The following is an 18,276-nucleotide window of genomic DNA, read 5'->3' on the forward strand; positions in this document are numbered from 1 at the left end:
TATGTATACTGTATTTTGAAAACCCAATAAATATATATTTAAAAAAATTAAAAAATTAAAAAAAACATGAGAAATGTGAGACTATACTGAACAGGTAATTTATTTTTACATTTTCATTAATTAAGAAAAAATGTTTTTTTATTTAAATGCCTGGTGCCTGTAATAACAGAAATAAAATAGTTAAATCATATTTGAATTGTTTTTGTACATTTATTTATATGTAAAAGAGGTGGGCATTTGCTATCTCAATATATTGATCACAGACTTGTGAATCAAATAGAATCGAAATTGTGACAGACTTTGTGATATTGAAAAAAATCATGTCGTCATACAAACAAATCAATATAATATCATATCGTGGTAAAGCTAGTGATTTACATCCCTAGTGTGTATGACAATAAAACTCTCTGACTGACTGACTCTGACTTTAAAGCTAGGAATAAAAACGTGTTTTGTGTTAACAGGATTTAATTCTAACTTTGAAACGTATCCAACATTAATAAAACTTACTTCAAGTTGCTTTTTGGACATGCATGCATATATTTGTACAAATTGTACTTGCCTGTAGAGAGGAGATTATTACAGCCTCATATAAAATCAATAATGATGATGATATTGAAATAGTATCAGTATTGGCTGATATCCAGATTTAGGCATTGGGATCGGAAGTAAAAAAAAAAAAGTGGATCGTGCTTCCCTAAATATTATTAGCATTAGCCAGGTGGAAATGACAGGTCGCACATGCGCAGTCAGGTCAGTTTTTCACAATCATAAAAAAAATGAACAGATTAAGTGTTTACATGCACACCTTTCGAATTATAAATCGGCATAAACCACCCATCTCATTCTGATTACAAATTCTTTCGGATCGAGCTGAATAAACAAAAAATAATCAGAATTGGGTGTTTACAGGACGCATTTTTATTCCGAATGGCCGTTTAATCCGATTACTTATGTCCATGTAAACATAGCTACTGTAGGAACATGACTGTTCTCACTTTAGTTTGGGCATTATGGTTCATGTTCCAAAGGACTGGAATTTACAGAAAGAGGAATGCCATCAAGTAAAGTAGTCATGTCTTCAAGCTTGTTTTCAATGAAGCCACTCCACCACTGGCTGTCCATAAATGGACTGTCCTTATATAGCGCCTTTCTATCTGATCAAGATACTCAAAGCTCTTTACAACAATCTGTGCCTCATTTACCCATTCATACAGCACTCTACTAGATCTCTACAAAGCTAATTGAACAAATCATTCTAAAGAGACTAATCAGTGCTTTATCACATTCATACACCGATGGGACACACATCGGAGGCAACGAGGGGTTCAGTGTCTTGCCCAGAGACACTTCAGCATGTGACTGCTGGTGGAGTCAAACCCCCAACTCTTGCAATGGAGGACGACTGGTCTAACCACTCAGCCACAGCCGCCCTAAATGGCCACAGAAATATTCCAATTTGATAATCATCACAATGATAGTGTGTTGGACTAAACCATCCTGTACCTTGCTATGACTGTTATCTCCGTATCGTCCCATCAGGTTGACCCGGTGGCAGTTTTTATACCAGAAGGCTCCCTTGTAGGACAGAGCACAGTTGGTGACGGCAATGTCGTTGTCATGGTCAAATGTGGAGAATGGACGCCCATGGTGGTAGGTCATAGAGTCACCTACAAAGTACAACATCAAAGAGACAAATGACATCAGTAAATGTATTGTCCCCCATAAGCATCCTTTTTGTCCCACACTCTTTTTCAGGAACTGGTCACCAGCTGAGACTGACCCCCCCCCAACACAAGTTGTAAGTGCTAATAGATTGAACAACACCTTTGTTCAAAACACTGCCATTAACTATTTGGATTCACCTCTGTCCGTTAGCAAAATATCTCATAAACTATGCCATGGATTTCAATGACATTTTCAGGAAATAATCATATTTACGTTTACTATAATTACCAGCTAAAATAAATCCAATTCAAAATGGCCACCACAGCTAATCAACAATAGTCAACCCAAAAATAGCTGTAGCTAAGTTAGTGTTATAGATATTGAGCTAAAATATGTGGCAGTCAAGAATCTTGTCGTAGCAGTGTACCTCATGGTGTTGCATAATTTGAGAAAAATTCTGTCATTGCTTAGCACAAGATAATCTTAGTCTACAAATATGAGCAATGTGCAATCCTTCAAGGATTGCTAGGCTTTTATTTTAACGTTTCCCATGTACATTTTACATGTGATGTTCAAATGGTATTTCTGTAGGATCTGGTGACCTAAAATATAAAACATAAACATAACGAGAACCTTTACAAGACAGAGCTAAAATGATTAAATTTAATATGCTAAGGTTTTCCAGTTTTTGCAATTCACCTTTGACATCATCCAGTCAGACTTGCTCCGTCTCAAACATGTCCAAAATGCAGACAAAACCTAAGCGATGCTTTTTTCAAACAGGAAGTCAGTCCCAGCAGTTCTTCCTCTGATTTTGTCCTCAAATGGTGTCCCTATTGAGTTTGTCGATTCCTATAAATATTTGGGTATCTTGGTCGACTCGCATCTCTCTTTTAAGCTCCAAGTGGAAATCTTGATAAAGAAACTGAAAGTTAAACTGGGTTTCTTTTTCAGAAACAGATCCTGACTAACTCTAAATGCTAGGAAATGCCTTGTAACTGCGACTTTCCTTCCCTTCATTGACTAGAGTGACATTATTTACATGAACACCCCCACAAGCACCCTGCAGATGCTGGATGCTGTCTATCATGGTGCATTAAGATTCATAACTGTCTGTAACTACAGTACCCACCACTGCACCCCGTATTCACTGGTTAACTGGACATCATTAACTTCACACAGACTCTCTCACTGGTACATTTTCATCTTTAAATCACTTCTTGGTCTGCTGCCTTCATACATCTCCTCCTACATGTCACTGCGTGAGTGCAGCTACAGCGTGCGCTCTCAGGACATTATTACTTGCAGTGTTCCCTCAGTGCGGACTGAACTTGGCAAAAGAGCCTTCTCCTACTCCGCTCCTGTTTCCTGGAATATCTTGAAAAAAGATCTGAAGCCCTCGACCTTTAGTTGATTCAAACATCTGCTAAGTTCATGGCAAAAACCAATGCAGACATGTTCCTGTTTTTAGTATTTTACCTCACTTTATTCTAGCTATTTTTGTTTTGTTTTTTAATACCATTTTCTGTCCACTGTTGTCATCACTCATTGTAAATGAGTCCCTGAGGCACAATGAGATTAACCTGAATAAATTAATGTTGAATGAAAAAATACACCTTATTTACCTATATGTGTCTCGATAAAGTGGAATTTCATTTATACATACTGTATTAAAATGTCACAGTGTTTTGCAGGAGCAAACTCATTTTAAAGTACCATAGCTGCTCACTAATCACGCCCCTCTACATGCACCAACCTGCTGATGCAAACAGAGCATCAAACAAGGATTTTCATCTGAAAATGGTCCAGATTAAAAGCAATTTTAAAATAAATTCTGTAACTAGGTTTCTGCAACCTACATTTGTAAATATTGTGTCAGCTGTTTGTCTTGGTCAGACAAGAGCTCTACCTGCTGTCCCGCTGTATCCTCCTACATGAACTTTGTAGCGGCTTCGAGGTTCGGAGACAGAGAACTTGTCGTATTGAGCGTATGCAGTCTCTCCCTTATCCCTGAGGTCAACTCGCAGCTCATACTGTCCTCCAGCTGTGATCTTGTGCAAGTTGGACAGACCTGAGTGAAGAAGGAGATACCTTAGTGTCCATCATACAACTGAGCAGATCCTGTTAACTTATAAAAAGGTTTCTATGTTTAAATGTCATATTTCACCCACAAAATACTTTAATTAGTATAAAGAAATATGAACTTATACAGAAATGATCTTCTACATAACTAACAACGCATATGTAATTATAAAAAAAATTCTACCAGCTGAGAATGACTGTTTTAATGTAGTCATGGGATAATAAAAAAATGCAGCATTTTTCAATTCAAAGGTTTATGTATCAGGGCATAACAAAACTGATCTCATGACCACTTCTTCATGTGTGTACAAAGAACACAAAATACAGCCACATGCTTCCATAGTACATATCATAGGTTCCGTTTCAGTCAGGAGCTGCTGATCAGATGCATTGATTGATTGATCATCATTGGTGTGAGCGCTTTTATAAAGACATGAGTTATATGAGGGGCGGCTGTGGCTGAGCGGTTAGAGCAGTCGTCCTCCAATGCGAGAGTTGGGGGTTCAAATCCACCAGCAGTCACATGCCGAAGTGTCCCTGGGCAAGACACTGAACCCCTCATAGCCTCCGATGTGTGTCCCATCGGTGTTTGAATGTGATAAAGCTCTGATTAGTCTCTTTAGAATGATTTGTTCAATTAGCTTTGTAGAGATCTAGTAGAGTGCTGCATGAATGGGTAAATGAGGAAACAGATTGTATTGTAAAGTGCTTTGAATATCTTGAAATAAGATAGAAAGGCGCTATATAAGTACATTCCTTTTACCATCCATTTACCATTTCAGTTTGCTCCTGGTTTTGCAGGTGGGGGGTTATTTAATGTCTGAAAGTTTCAGGAAAAGTGAGTAATCTAGTCTTTAGTTGCTGTGGTCATCATTACTGGGGCGGCTGTGGCTGAGTGGTTAGAGCAGTCGTCCTACAGTGCAAGAGTTGGGGGTTTAATTCCACCAGCAGTCACATGCTGAAGTGTCCCTGGGCAAGACAATGAACCCCTCATTGCCTCTGATGTGTGTCCCATCAGTGTATGAATGTGATAAAGCACTGATTAGTCTTTGTATAGATCTAGCAGAGTGCTGTATGAATGGGTAAATGAGGCACAGACTGTGTTGTAAAGAGCTTGGATAAACTAGAAAGGTGCTATATAAGAACTGTCTATTTACCATTACTGACTGAAGGCACAGTAGAGGGTTTTGTAGGGCTGCTTGATTTTTCTATTTGTGTGTTCTTGTTCTGTGTTCTGTATCTGGTAGGTTTCTCAGGGTAGCCTGTTTTATTAATACATGGGGGTGAATAAAAAGGACATTTTGTGATAAAAGTACAGTATGATGCAGTCGTAGGGCACAGGGCCCTGTGATGAACTGGAGACCTGTCCAGGTGTCCCTGTGATGGACTGGGGACCTGTCCAGGTGTCCCTGTGATGGACTGGAGACCTATCCAGGTGTCCCTGTGATGGACTGGAGACCTGTCCAGGCGTCCCTGTGATGGACTGGAGACCTATCCAGGTGTCCCTGTGATGGACTGGAGACCTGTCCAGGTGTCCCTGTGATGGACTGGAGACCTGTCCAGGTGTCCCCTGCCTGTCACAGTGATTGCTGGACATCGGCACCAGTGATCCCTGTGACCCCTGTGACCCGAAAAGGAAGAAGTGGGTAAAGATAATGGATGGATGGATGATGCAGTCAAGACCTTTTCATTGTAAATGGTAAATGGACTGTACTTATATAGCACCTTTCTATCTTATTTCAAGATACTCAAAGCACATTACACTGCAATCTGTGCCTCATTTACCCATCCACACAGCAATAGATCTCTACAAAGCCAACTGAACAAATCATTCTAAAGAGACTAATCAGAGCTTTATTACATTCATACACTGATGGGACACACATCAGAGGCAACGAGGGGTTCAGTGTCTTGCCCAGGGACGCTTCAGCATGTGACTGCTGGTGGATTCGAACCCCCAACTCTTGCATTGGAGGACGACTGCTCTAACAACTCAACCACAGCCGCCCTGTATGTGTCAGATGAAGTTCATCTTACTGGCCACTTAGTGTTCAGCACTCAACCTTTTGATAAATCAGATTTTTTTTAATTGTAGAAATTTAATAAATGCACTTCAAGTTGCTGTAAAATACATAGATTTGAGTAAATAAATAAAAGTAAATAAGATGGGGACATGCCGCCAGACATTCCCCTGGGATTGCTGTATATCTCTGGTACTTGTGAATACGTGCACGTGTCCTTCACTGCCATCAGCAAACGTTGGCAGGTTTGTAGAAACAAACTGAAGAAGTACGTTTTTTGCAAGGGCTGTAGGAGAAAAACTTTTGCCTCTAAAAAGAACATGACAGCACGAGAGGTTTGTAAAGTTTCATCTGAATAAAGCACAGGACTTCTGGAACCATGTCCTTTGGACAGATGAATCCAAAGTAGTTACTCAAAATGCTTAGGGTCATATTTGGAGAAAACCAAACACAGCATATGAGCACAAACACCTCAAACCAACTGTCAGCATGGTGGTGGATGGCTGAGGGTGTGGGCTTGTTTTGTAGTCTGCGAGTGAACTATGATCTCCTCTGGAGACCAAAGGATTTTGGAGTCAAACGTGAGATCATCAGTCTAACTGAAGGTTGGACCAAACTGGGTCATGATGAAACAGAACAATGATCCCAAACGCCCTTTTTTTTTTCATTTACTCTTTATTTATACAGGTAGTCTCATTGAGTCATGAGAACTCATTTTCAAAAGAGACCTGTTTTTTGGGAGCAGATGGTGGGGGTTAATGGCTAAGGCTCAGGGGTCCAGAGTGGGGCAAATGAGGGTGGAGGCAGGTGTGGGTGTTTCACTTTTTCCACCTGCATTTTGATGTTGATGGTACCAGGAGTTGACCCTGCGACTTTCCTATCACAGACCCATCTTCTCTAACCTCTGCGCCACCACTCCCCAGACACAACAGCAAATTTGAAACAAATGTCTGGCCTCAAGCTGAAGCAATGTGAAGCAAAGTGGGCCAAAAAAGGTAAAGTAACGGAGAAAATAAACCTTGAATAAATGTTTTGTTGCAAATGTGGTTTTACAAGCTGCTGGATCATAGACTGCACTTCTGCTGCAATCCATCCATCCATTATCTTTACCCGTTTATTCCATTTTGGGTCACGGGGGTCGCCGTTGCCCATGTCTAGCAATCACTGTGCGAGGGGCGGGGTACACCCTGGACAGGTCGCAAGTCCATCACAGGGCCACATAGAGACAAACGAGACAAACAACCATTCACTCTCTCACTCACACCTAGGGACAATTTAGAGTTACCAATCAGTCTAACATGGATGTTTTTGGTCTGTGGGAGGAAACCGGAGCACCCGGAGAAAACCCACGCATGCACGGAGAGAACTTGCAAACGCCACCCAGAAAGGCCCCTGGACCGGGGTTTGAACCAAGGACCTGTTCGCTGAGAGGCACTTCTGCTGCAATTATACCATACAACTAATATTTCAGCTTTGTTCTGAATAAAAAAGGAGATGTAGAACCTGTAGTGTGTGTCAGGGACATTAGATTTGAATATTTTTAGAATCTGGTAAAACCAGGTCAGTTTTCTGCCATCCATCCATTTTCTTCCGGTTATCCGGGGTCGCGGGGTTGCAGCCTCAGTAGGGAGGCCCAGACTTCCCTCTCCCCAGCCACTTGGGCCAGCTCTTCCGGGGGAATCCCGAGGCGTTCCCAGGCCAGCCGAGAAACATAGTCCCTCCAGCGTGTCCTGGGTCTTCCTCTGGGCCTCCTTCCGGTGGGACGTGTCTGGAACACCTCACCAGGGAGGCGTCCAGAAGGCATCCTAAAGAGATGCCCAAGCCACCTCAACTGGCTCCTCTCAATGTGGAGAAGCAGCGGCTCTACTCTGAGTCCCTCCCAGATGATCGAGCTTCTCACCCTATCTCTAAGGGAGAGCCCAGACACCCTGCGGAGAAAAAAAATTTTTGTCCGCTTGTATTCGAGATCTCATTCTTTTGGTCACAACCCAAAGCTCGTGACCATAGATGAGGGTAGGAACGTAGATCGATCGGTAAATTGAGCTGCTTCACTGCTGACGCTGCACCTATCCACCTATCGATCTCACGCTCCATTTTTCCCTCATTCGTGAACAAGACCCCAAGATACTTGAACTCCTCCACTTGGGGTAGGACCTCCTCCCTGACCCGGAGAGGGCACTCTACCCTTTTCTGGCTCAAGACCATGGCCTCGGATTTGGAGGAACTGATCTTCATTCCGGCTGCGTCGCATTCGGCTGCGAACCGCTCCAGCGAAAGCTGTAGATCATGATCTGATGAAGCCAATAAGACCATATCATCTGCAAAAAGCAGAGACACAATCCTAAGGCCACCAAAACAGATCCCCTCAACACCTTGGCTGCGCCTAGAAATTCTGTCCATAAAAGTTATGAACAGAATCGGTGACAAAGGGCAACCTTGGCGGAATCCAACCCTCACCGGGAACAAGCCCGACTTACTGCCGGCGATGCGGACCAGGCTCTGACACCGGTCATACAGGGACCTAGCAGCCCGTATCAAAGAGTCCGGTACCCCATACTCCCAGAGTAACCCCCACAGGGTTCCCCCAGGGACGCTGCCGAATGCCTTCTCCAAGTCCACAAAGCACATGTAGACCGGTTGGGCAAACTCCCACGCACCCTCCAGGACCCTGCTGAGAGTGTAGAACTGGTCCAGTGTTCCACGGCCAGGATGAAAACCGCACTGCTCCTCCAGAATCCGAGGTTCGACTATCCGACGGACCTTCCTCTCCAGAACCTCCGAGTAGACCTTACCAGGGAGGCTTAAGAGCGTGATTTGCCTGTAGTTGGAACACACTCTACGGTCCCCCTTTCTGAATAGGGGGACCACCACCCCGGTCTGCCAATCCAGGGGAACTTCCCCCGATGTCCATGCAATATTGCAGAGTCGCGTAAGCCAACACAACCCTACAACATCCAGAGCCTTAAGGAACTCCAGGCAAATCTCATCCCCCCCTGGGGCCCTGCCACCAAGGAGCTTTTTAACCACCTCTGTGACCTCAGCACCAGAGATTGGAGGGCCCGACTCAGAGTCCCCAGGCTCCGCTTCCTCACTGGAAGACGTGCCGGTGGGATTGAGGAGGTCTTCAAAGTATTCCACCCACCGACCCACAACATCCCGAGTTGAGGTCAGCAGCACACCACTCCCACTATAAACAGTGTTGGTGGCATACCGCTTTCCCCCCCTGAGACGCCGGATGGTGGACCAGAATCGCCTCGAAGCCGTGCGGAAGTCATTCTCCATGGCCTCTCCGAACTCCTCCCATGCCTGAGTTTTTGCCTCAGCGACCACCCGAGCTGCATGTCGCTTGGACTGCTGGTACCCATCAGCTGCTTTTGGGGTCCCACAGGCCAAAAAGGCCCGATAGAACTCCTTCTTCAGCCTGACAGCATCCCTCACCAATGGTGTCCACCATCAGGTTCGAGGGTTGCCGCTGTGACAGGTACCGACAACCTTGCGGCCGCAGCTCCGGTAAGCCGCCTCGACAATAGAGGCACGAAACATGGTCCACTCGGACTCAATGTCCCCCACCTCCCTCGGAACATGTTCGAAGTTCTCCCGGAGGTGGGAGTTAAAACTCCATCTCACAGGAGACTCTGCCAGACGTTCCCAGCAAACCCTCACAATACGTTTGGGTCTGCCAGGTCTGACTAGCATCCTCCCCCACCATCAGAGCCAACTCACCACCAGGTAGTGATCAGTGGACAGCTCCGCCCCTCTCTTCACCCGAGTGTCCAAGACATGTGGCTGCAGATCAGATGAGACAATGACAAAGTCGATCATCGAACTGCAGCCTAGGGTGCCCTGGTGCCAAAAGCACATATGGACACCCTTATGCCTGAACAAGGTGTTTGTTATTGACAATCCATGACGAGCACAGAAGTCCAACAACAGAACACCACTCTGATTCAGATCAGGGGGGCCGTTCCTCCCAACCACACCCCTCCAGGTCTCACTGTCATTGCCCACATGAGCAATGAAGTCCCCCAGCAGAACAAGGGAGACCCCAGGAGGTGCACTTTCTAGTACCCCCTCCAAGGACTCCAGAAAGGGTGGATAATCTGAACTGCCGTTTGGTGCATAAGCATAGACGACAGTCAGAACCCGTCCCCCCACACGTAGGCGGAGGGAGGCCACCCTCTCATTCACCGGGGTGAACCCCAACACACAGGTACCAAGTTGGAGGGCAATAAGTATGCCCACTCCTGCTCGGCGCCTCTCACCAGGGGCAACACCAGAGTGGAAGAGTATCCAGCCCCTCTCAAGGAAACTGGTTCCAGAGCCAGAGCCATGTGTAGAGGTGAGTCCGACTATTTCTAGCCGGAACCTCTCATCCTCACACACCAGCTCAGGCTCCTTCCCCACCAGTGAGGTGACATTCCACAGTTTTCTGCCGTGAAAATAAACCCTCCAATTCAAAGAGGCTGCACTTTTATTTTCCCATGACTCTATGTCTATTTATTAAAAATGTTTACATATTTTCAATACAGTCATATAGTTTATGAATTGTAGATGACTGTATTGTGTTTTGCAAGATATTACCAAGCCAGAATTCATCATTCATGTCTCCAAAACCAGCTGTGTAATTCTTCCAGTTGCGGAAGAACTCCAGGTGACCACTTTGACGTCGGAGAAAAACCTGAAAGAAACAAATAAATTAAAAAGTAGCTGCAGAAGAATCAGCAGAAAAAAAAAACTTAGCAGACAAATATTTTTCTGTCTTATGATTGTCCTTCAATAAAAAGAAACACTTTCTTTTATTCAATCTCAAAGCATTTGTTTCTGTTTTACACGGGAAGAGCCCAGCCTATATATATAGTAGTCCTTCACTTATTGTAGGGGATTACATTCCAGACACCTCCGCGATACGTGAAAATCCACAAAGTAACAAGATTATATTTATTTTAGCAATGATATATATTTTAAGGGTTTAGAAACCCTTCCAACACTCTTGCAATGTTCTTAAAAATAAAAATAAACTCTCTCCACGTTCTAAAAGAGCACAGCGAAAGAGAGCAGACTGAGTGATGCAACGGTTAATGAGCCAGTCCCGGGGGCAGACTGGACATCGGAAGCACTGGGATGTTTCCCATTTTTCCATTGATTATTTTAAATAAACAATCCATGCCACTTGTGTGGCTCACTCAGGTATAAGACAGACACTCCCACCCCTTCCTTTCTTTTTCTGAGGCCGGGGCCCGATGTTTTGAACCACTTTGCTATAACTGTCTCAGAGGAGTTGACGGGGGAGAGAGTGGACCCTGGAGGCCATCTTAGCACCAGTAAACTGTTTTTTCCACTATGGAGTGTGCTGCTTTTGGGAATCAGTTTGTTGGTGTCTCCTCAGATTGAAGAAGTCCTTTGAATGAAGGATGAAATGTCTCAGCAAAAAGAGAAACCGTCCAGATGACCTGACTGAACATTGTTGGATTATTACCTGGATTACTGACCGTGAACTTTGGTGTTGATTAAAAACACTTTAAAGAATAATAAGAAAATCTGACTGCTAGGAGAGAAATGAGACAGACAAAGAGGTGGTGCTGGAATGTTGCTCACTGTATTTTCTGCTCATATTTACTGTGAAACACTTACAATCCATCCACCTCCATCGGTGCTCATGTCGCAGTACACCTGCAGGGGCTGGCTCTCATCCCCCCCAATGTAGATGGTGTACAGGCCTGGGGAGGTGTCACCATTCAGCAGGGTTTGGGAGCAGTCCCGGGGGTGTCTGTAAAGCACACCAGCTAAACACACACACACACACACACACACACACAATGCAAAGCAATAAGAAAACGTACAATGAAATAATTTTTGACTTCATGCTGTTTTCTTTTAGCTAACAGGAGACAGTCTTACTGGTGGATTTCACTGCCATGAGGCGAAAAACAATTCCTCAAATAATAGGGGTAGTCAGTTTACACGTTTATATATGGTGGTGGACATCTTGTATTTTACATGGCAACCCAAATTTGGACATTGACTTTTCTTATGCCTAGATGCAGACACACACTGGAATGGAAATCTGCACGTTGCTTTTTATCCTAGTTATAGATAACAAGGTTTACATATATATACATACAGTATATACATATATGACAGCAGCCATCTTGGATTGTAATGTAGCAACCCAACTTGTAAGTTATCATGCTCACAACATGGACAGATGGACAAAGAGGATATTTCCCAGTCGTCTCTGTGCTCCAGGACAGGGGACAAATAACTGCTGAAAGACTGACAGAACACTTTCACACTGATTTAAAGAAAGTTTTAAATATTTCTGCTCTCCTTCGAGCTTTTCATGTTTTAAGTATTTTGAGTTTTCATTCATAAGTTTCTGTGCTGCCTCGTCAGCCCTTTGTTTCACCCTGTTTTGTTTTAATAAATTATTTTTTTTTTTATGGGGAGTGGTGGAGCAGTAGGGCAGGGTGGCGCAACTGGTAGAGCTGCTACCCCTCAGTGAGCAGGTTACTCGGGTTCAAATCCCAGTCCTGGGACCTTTCTGAGTGGAGTTTGCATGTTCACTCCGTGCATGCATGGGTTTTCTCCGGGTACTCCGGTTTTCTTCCACAGACCAAAAACATGCATGTTAGGCTGATTGGTAACTCTAAATTGTCCCTAGGTGTGAGTGAGAGAGTGAACGATTGTTTGTCACGTTTGTCTCTATGTGTCCCTGTGATGGACTGGAGACCTGTCCAGGGTGTCCCCCGCCTCTCGCACAGTGAATGCTGGACACCAGTGACCCCTGTGACCCGAAAAGGAAGAAGTGGGTAAAAGATAATGGATGGATGGTGGAGCAGAGGCTAGAGAAGGTGGGCCTGTGATTGGAAGGTCGCTAGTTCAACTCTCCAGACCAACATTAAAATGTGTGCAGAAAAGGTGAAATACCCACACCTGCCTCCACCATCATTTGCCCCACCCTGGGCCCTTGAGCAAGGCCCTTAACCCCAACCATCTGCTCCCCTGGGCGCCCTAAAGAGCAGCTCTCTGCTCCACACAGAGGGCTGTGGTAGCTCAGTGGTATGTGGTTGTGTCAGGAAGGACATCTAGTGTAAAAACAATCACCAAGTCTTCATGTGAGATAGTTCGCTGCTGTGACCCCTGAAGAAGAGAGCAGCCGAAAGAAGAAAAAGAAAAAACAAAACTTTTTTTTCCTGTTGGGTTTTAGTTTTCTCGTGTTTTTGTTTTTTACATCAGTGCTAGTTTTGGCTGTCAGCAGCAAACTGGTTGATCCACTATGAGAAGGTGCTATTTATAAGACTGAGCTGAACACAACTCCTCAGACTGAAGAAGTCTTTCAGATGAAAGATGAAACGTTTCTACATTTTTTTATTTGTTTATTTTTTTGGATGTTCAGAGGATCTGACTTCACATTTTTAGATGTTTCTACCAGGATTATTGAGCATGCATCAAAATATCAGTACTGTACATATATCAAAAATTGGTATCGGCCCCCAAAACAAGAATTTCAAGATACATCTCTAGGTTTTAGCATGTGTCATTTTACGTCTTAATTTTAAAATTATTTGTTAAAATGTCGAAGTGAATATAAATATATTTTTACTTGTCATTTTTAAGAAGGAGGGTTTAAAATTTTACTCTTCGTTGCCACCTCCAAAGGCAAATGGTTAAATGTGTGCATGGGCGGCTGTGGCTGAGTGGTTAGAGCAGTCGTCCTCCAATGTGAGAGTTGGGGGTTCAAATCCACCAGCAGTCACATGCTGAAGTGCCTCTGGGCAAGACACTGAACCCCTCATTGCCTCAGATGTGTGTCCCATCAGTGTATTAATGTGATCTAAATCACTGATTAGTCTCTTTAGAATGATTTGTTCAGTTAGCTTTGTAGAGATCTAGTATAGAGCTGTATGAACGGGTAAATGAGGCACAGATTGTTGTAAAGAGCTTTGAGTATCTTGAAATAAGATAGAAAGGCGCTATATAGCTAATCAAGACACTCAAAGCCCTTTACAACAAAATCTGTGCCCTCATTCACCCATTCATACAGGACTCTACTACACACCGTTCAATAGATAATAATAATAATAATAATAATAATATATTTATATGTACATATGTGTATATGTACTGTATATACAGTGCCTTGTGAAAGTATTCGGCCCCCTTGAACTTTTCAACCTTTTGCCACATTTCAGGCTTCAAACATAAAGATATAAAATTTTAATTTTTTGTGAAGAATCAACAACAAGTGGGACACAATCATGAAGTGGAATGAAATTTATTGGATGTGTCAAACTTTTTGAACAAATAAAAAACTGAAAAGTGGGGCGTGCAATATTATTGGGCCCCTTTACTTTCAGTGCAGCAAACTCACTCCAGAAGTTCAGTGAGGATCTATGAATGATCCAATGTTGTCCCAAATGACTGATGATGATCAATAGAATCCACCTGTGTGTAATCAAGTCTCCATATAAATGCACCTGCTCTGTGATAGTCTCAGGGTTCTGTTCAAAGCACAGAGAGCATCATGAAGACCAAGGAACAAACCAGGCAGGTCCGAGATACTGTTGTGCAGAAGTTTAAAGCCGGATTTGGATACAAAAAGATTTCCCAAGCTTTAAACATCCCAAGGAGCACTGTGCAAGCAATCATATTGAAATGGAAGGAGTATGAGACCACTGCAAATCTACCAAGACCCGGCCGTCCCTCTAAACTTTCATCTGGAACAAGGAGAAGACTGATCAGAGATGCAGCCAAGAGGCCCATGATCACTCTGGATGAACTGCAGAGATCTACAGCTGAGGTGGGAGAGTCTGTCCATAGGACAACAATCAGTCGTACACTGCACAAATCTGGCTTTTATGGAAGAGTGGCAAGAAGAAAGACATTTCTCAAAGATATCCATAAAAAGTGTTGTTTAAAGTTTGACACAAGCACCTGGGAGACACCAAACATGTGGAAGAAGGTGCTCTGGTCACATGAAACCAAAACCCAACTGTTTGGCCACAATGCAAAATGATATGTTTGGAGTAAAAGCAACACAGCTCATCACCCTGAACACAACATCCCCACTGTCAAACATGGTGGTGGCAGCATCATGGTTTGGGCCTGCTTTTCATCAACAGGGACAGGGAAGATGATCAGAATTGATGGGAAGATGGATGGGGCCAAATACAGGACCATTCTGGAAGAAAACCTGTTTGAGTCTGCAAGAGACCTGAGACTGGGACAGAGATTTATCTTCCAACAAGACAATGGTCCAAAACATAAAGCCACATCTACAATGGAATGGTTCACAAATAAATGTATCCAGGTGTTGGAATGGCCAAGTCAAAGTCCAGACCTGAATCCAATCAAGAATCTGTGGAAAGAGCTGAAGACTGCTGTTCACAAACGCTCTCCATCCAACCTCACTGAGCTCGAGCTGTTTTGCAGGAAGAATGGGCAGAACTTCAGTGTCTCCATGTTCAAAACTGACAGAGACATACCCCAAGAGACTTGCAGCTGGAACTGCAGCAAGAGGAGGAGCTACAAAGTATTAACGCAAGGGGGCCCAATAATATTGCACGCCCCACTTTACAGTTTTTTATTTGTTTAAAAAGTTTGACACATCCAATAAATTTCATTCCACTTCACGATTGTGTCCCACTTGTTGTTGATTCTTCACAAAAAATTAAAATTTTATATCTTTATGTTTGAAGCCTGAAATGTGGCAAAAGGTTGAAAAGTTCAAGGGGGCGAATACTTTCGCAAGGCAATGAAAAATAATTGAATAGACATCTGAGGCTGATTACATTTTGGTTTCAACCCAATTAAAGATGGTCGCCACAGCTAATCAACATAAACATGGCTATATCGTCAAATGTACAGTTATTGAGCTATTGATGTGGCTGTAGCTGAGAGTCATTCACGACACATACTGAGCATGGCATCTTAAAACTCAATATAAAAAGGTTCTAATTTAAAACTCTGGCATACAAGGAAGATGCAGTCCTTCAAAGTTTAACTGGCCTTCATTTATTTTAGATTTCACCATTAATAAATGTAACATCAGACCACGTTATAAAATGTTTTAACATGATTAACAAAGCATTCACTGCCGATGGCAGACGTTAGCTGCTACCTGTTGGTGTAAATCTACTCACTGGTGGTGAAGACGGTGCTGATGACTCGGCTTCTCTTGGGCCCAGCGAGGGCCTGCAGCCTGACCGTGTACTCGGTGGAGGCGGTCAGCTGAGCCATGTTGTATGACACGGCGGTGGGACTCAAGACCACCTCCTGAAAGAAGAGAGGTGTTAGTCTCATTCTGTTGGTATTTAGAGTACAACCTGAGCTCATCAGTGAAGTTCTGCAGCACACTGACCCGAATGGTTCCACCGGCAGACTCAAAGCTGAGGATGTAGCCAGTGATGTCAGCACGGGGGGGCTTCCAGGTGAGCATAGTGTTCTCTGTCTGGATGTTGCTGGCTGCAAGGTCCTGAGGAGCATCCACATCTAAACATACAGAGAGGTTTTGTTTTAATGGATGTTTTTTTTTTAAGCCTTTAAATTAACTGAAGCCTAAAGTTTGAAAACCTGCAGCAAATAGAAAAAGTGGTGTTTATTTGGTCTTACCTTACAATCTGGAATTTACAACTGTAAATGACTTAAATGACTCCACTTGATTAAAATTAATGAAGCTAAGCATTTTATGGGTGCATATCAGTAATTAGTCACCTCCTGAAAGTCAATATTTTGTAGCGTCACCTTTGGCAGCAGTTAGTGTACATCTTAGATCCTTATATCCACAGTTCTAGAATTGCGCCGCTCCAGGTGGCTGCATGTTGGAGCAGCTCTGTTACTTTCATTCTGAGGTTTTGCTTTTGGAAACTTCAATTTCTCTTTTTCTGGATGTAAATCACTTTTTTTTTTGAATGATTGTTTCCTCTGGTATCAGATGCTGTGCAGCTGGAAGGATTTTTACTGAAACTTTTTTAGTTTTGGACATTTCTTATGTTGCGTAACCATGGCAACAAGGCAATTTTCTACAACCAACAGCAGCTGATTAACATCTAAAAAGTTCAAATAATATCTCAACTACAGCCCCAAATCTCAAATGAGTTGAAAGGATGTTCTGTGGATGCATTCTCATCTACCTGCCAGCTGAGCTCGAGTGCCTGACCACATTTTCCTGGAACTAGCAGGAAACACAGCTCATGAGAGCGGAAGGACAGGATCGTCTCTCAGCACCTACAGCTGGCTGTCCGCAGCAACGAGGAGATCAGCAGACTGCTGGGAGGAGTGGCCATCGCTCTGGGAGGAGTTCTGCCCAGCATTCGGGCAGTTCTACAGCCCGGGGGAACCGAGAGGCCAGCTGAGTCTGGGTGGACGGATCAGACGGCATCTGCAGCCATTTTCTTAGGATCTACTGTGGGATGGACCTTTACAAGAGATCCTTCCTGCCTACAGCCATCAGTATCTATAACATCTCTTAATGAAATGAGGATAATGAGTTACAACAACAAATAATTTCCCTTTAGGATTAATAAAGTATTTTTGAATTGAATTATATACTGTTTCTTTTTAGACTTTATGTTTTTGCCATTTTTGGGTGTAACTGGGAGCTGTGTACATAATTTCATTCCACCTCATATACCAAATGTGATGCGAATGACAATAAACTTAACTTGAACTTGAGCTCCAGCTGCAGTTTGAGATCCATCTCCATGAGCTAGGCTCCTTTAATTTGGATGGGTGCTGTTTGTTCCAGGACCCTTACATGGTGCTCATTAAACCAGTGGTGTTGCATCAGCAGTCAGTTTATTCCCACTTTTATCTTAGTTCATCTGAAGTATTTCGTGTGGGTCCATCACTTACAGTATTACTTATTCCAGATTGTAAAGCAACGAATTGTAAAAATACTAGAGGGTGAATACTTTTGCATCCAATTGTGTTTCTAAATTGCCTATGACTTCATAAAACTAAGTCCTACATGTGTGAAACCCATCAAACCTGTGGTAAACTCTGCTGTAGTGGCTGCGCTCTTGGCCAAGTCTCTCACAGCGTAGACCTTCACAGTGTAGTGTGTCGCTGGCGTCAGGGAGTTCATCTCAAACTCCACCACATTTCCAGATACACGCTCCATCACCGGAGCCACTGCAACACACACAAGACTTGTTCAATTTTGTCACCGGATACATTTGATTTTTTTCCCATTTACACCAGCTTACTGACTGCACATTTGGGTCCTCATCAACCAACAACCAAAAATAGAATACAAGTACTTACTGGGTAAGAACTTGTTATGTATCTAGTACTGTACTTGCATATCTGGTACTTATCAAATACATGCCAAATAGGATACAAAGTACCCACATGAATCAGGCACCCAGTAAGCACCTGGTTGGTTCCAGAAATGATCAAGAAAATTACTGAGTATATACCATGTTTGCACGTACATGGTAAGTACTTGATAAGTTCCAGGTACGTACCTGGCAAGTATCGGGCATGTACCCAGCAAGAATCTGGT

General features: G+C 43.4%; 1 protein-coding gene across 1 annotated transcript in view; it reads right to left on the reverse strand.

The window, feature by feature from the left end:
• Positions 1 to 18,276, reverse strand: part of LOC119413705 (tenascin) — a 159,992-nt gene that overhangs the window by 25,483 nt on the left and 116,233 nt on the right. The window contains exons 16-22 of the mRNA XM_037680760.1: positions 17,760 to 17,903; positions 16,132 to 16,262; positions 15,914 to 16,046; positions 11,403 to 11,554; positions 10,353 to 10,449; positions 3,578 to 3,739; positions 1,507 to 1,670 (exon numbers count right to left, since the gene is read on the reverse strand). Coding sequence (XP_037536688.1) covers positions 1,507 to 1,670; positions 3,578 to 3,739; positions 10,353 to 10,449; positions 11,403 to 11,554; positions 15,914 to 16,046; positions 16,132 to 16,262; positions 17,760 to 17,903 — 983 coding nt within the window. The remainder of the gene's footprint in view (positions 1 to 1,506; positions 1,671 to 3,577; positions 3,740 to 10,352; positions 10,450 to 11,402; positions 11,555 to 15,913; positions 16,047 to 16,131; positions 16,263 to 17,759; positions 17,904 to 18,276) is intronic.

Source organism: Nematolebias whitei, chromosome 8 (assembly GCF_014905685.2).
Source record: "Nematolebias whitei isolate Nwh7 chromosome 8, NemWhi1, whole genome shotgun sequence".
Lineage (NCBI taxonomy): Eukaryota > Metazoa > Chordata > Actinopteri > Cyprinodontiformes > Rivulidae > Nematolebias > Nematolebias whitei.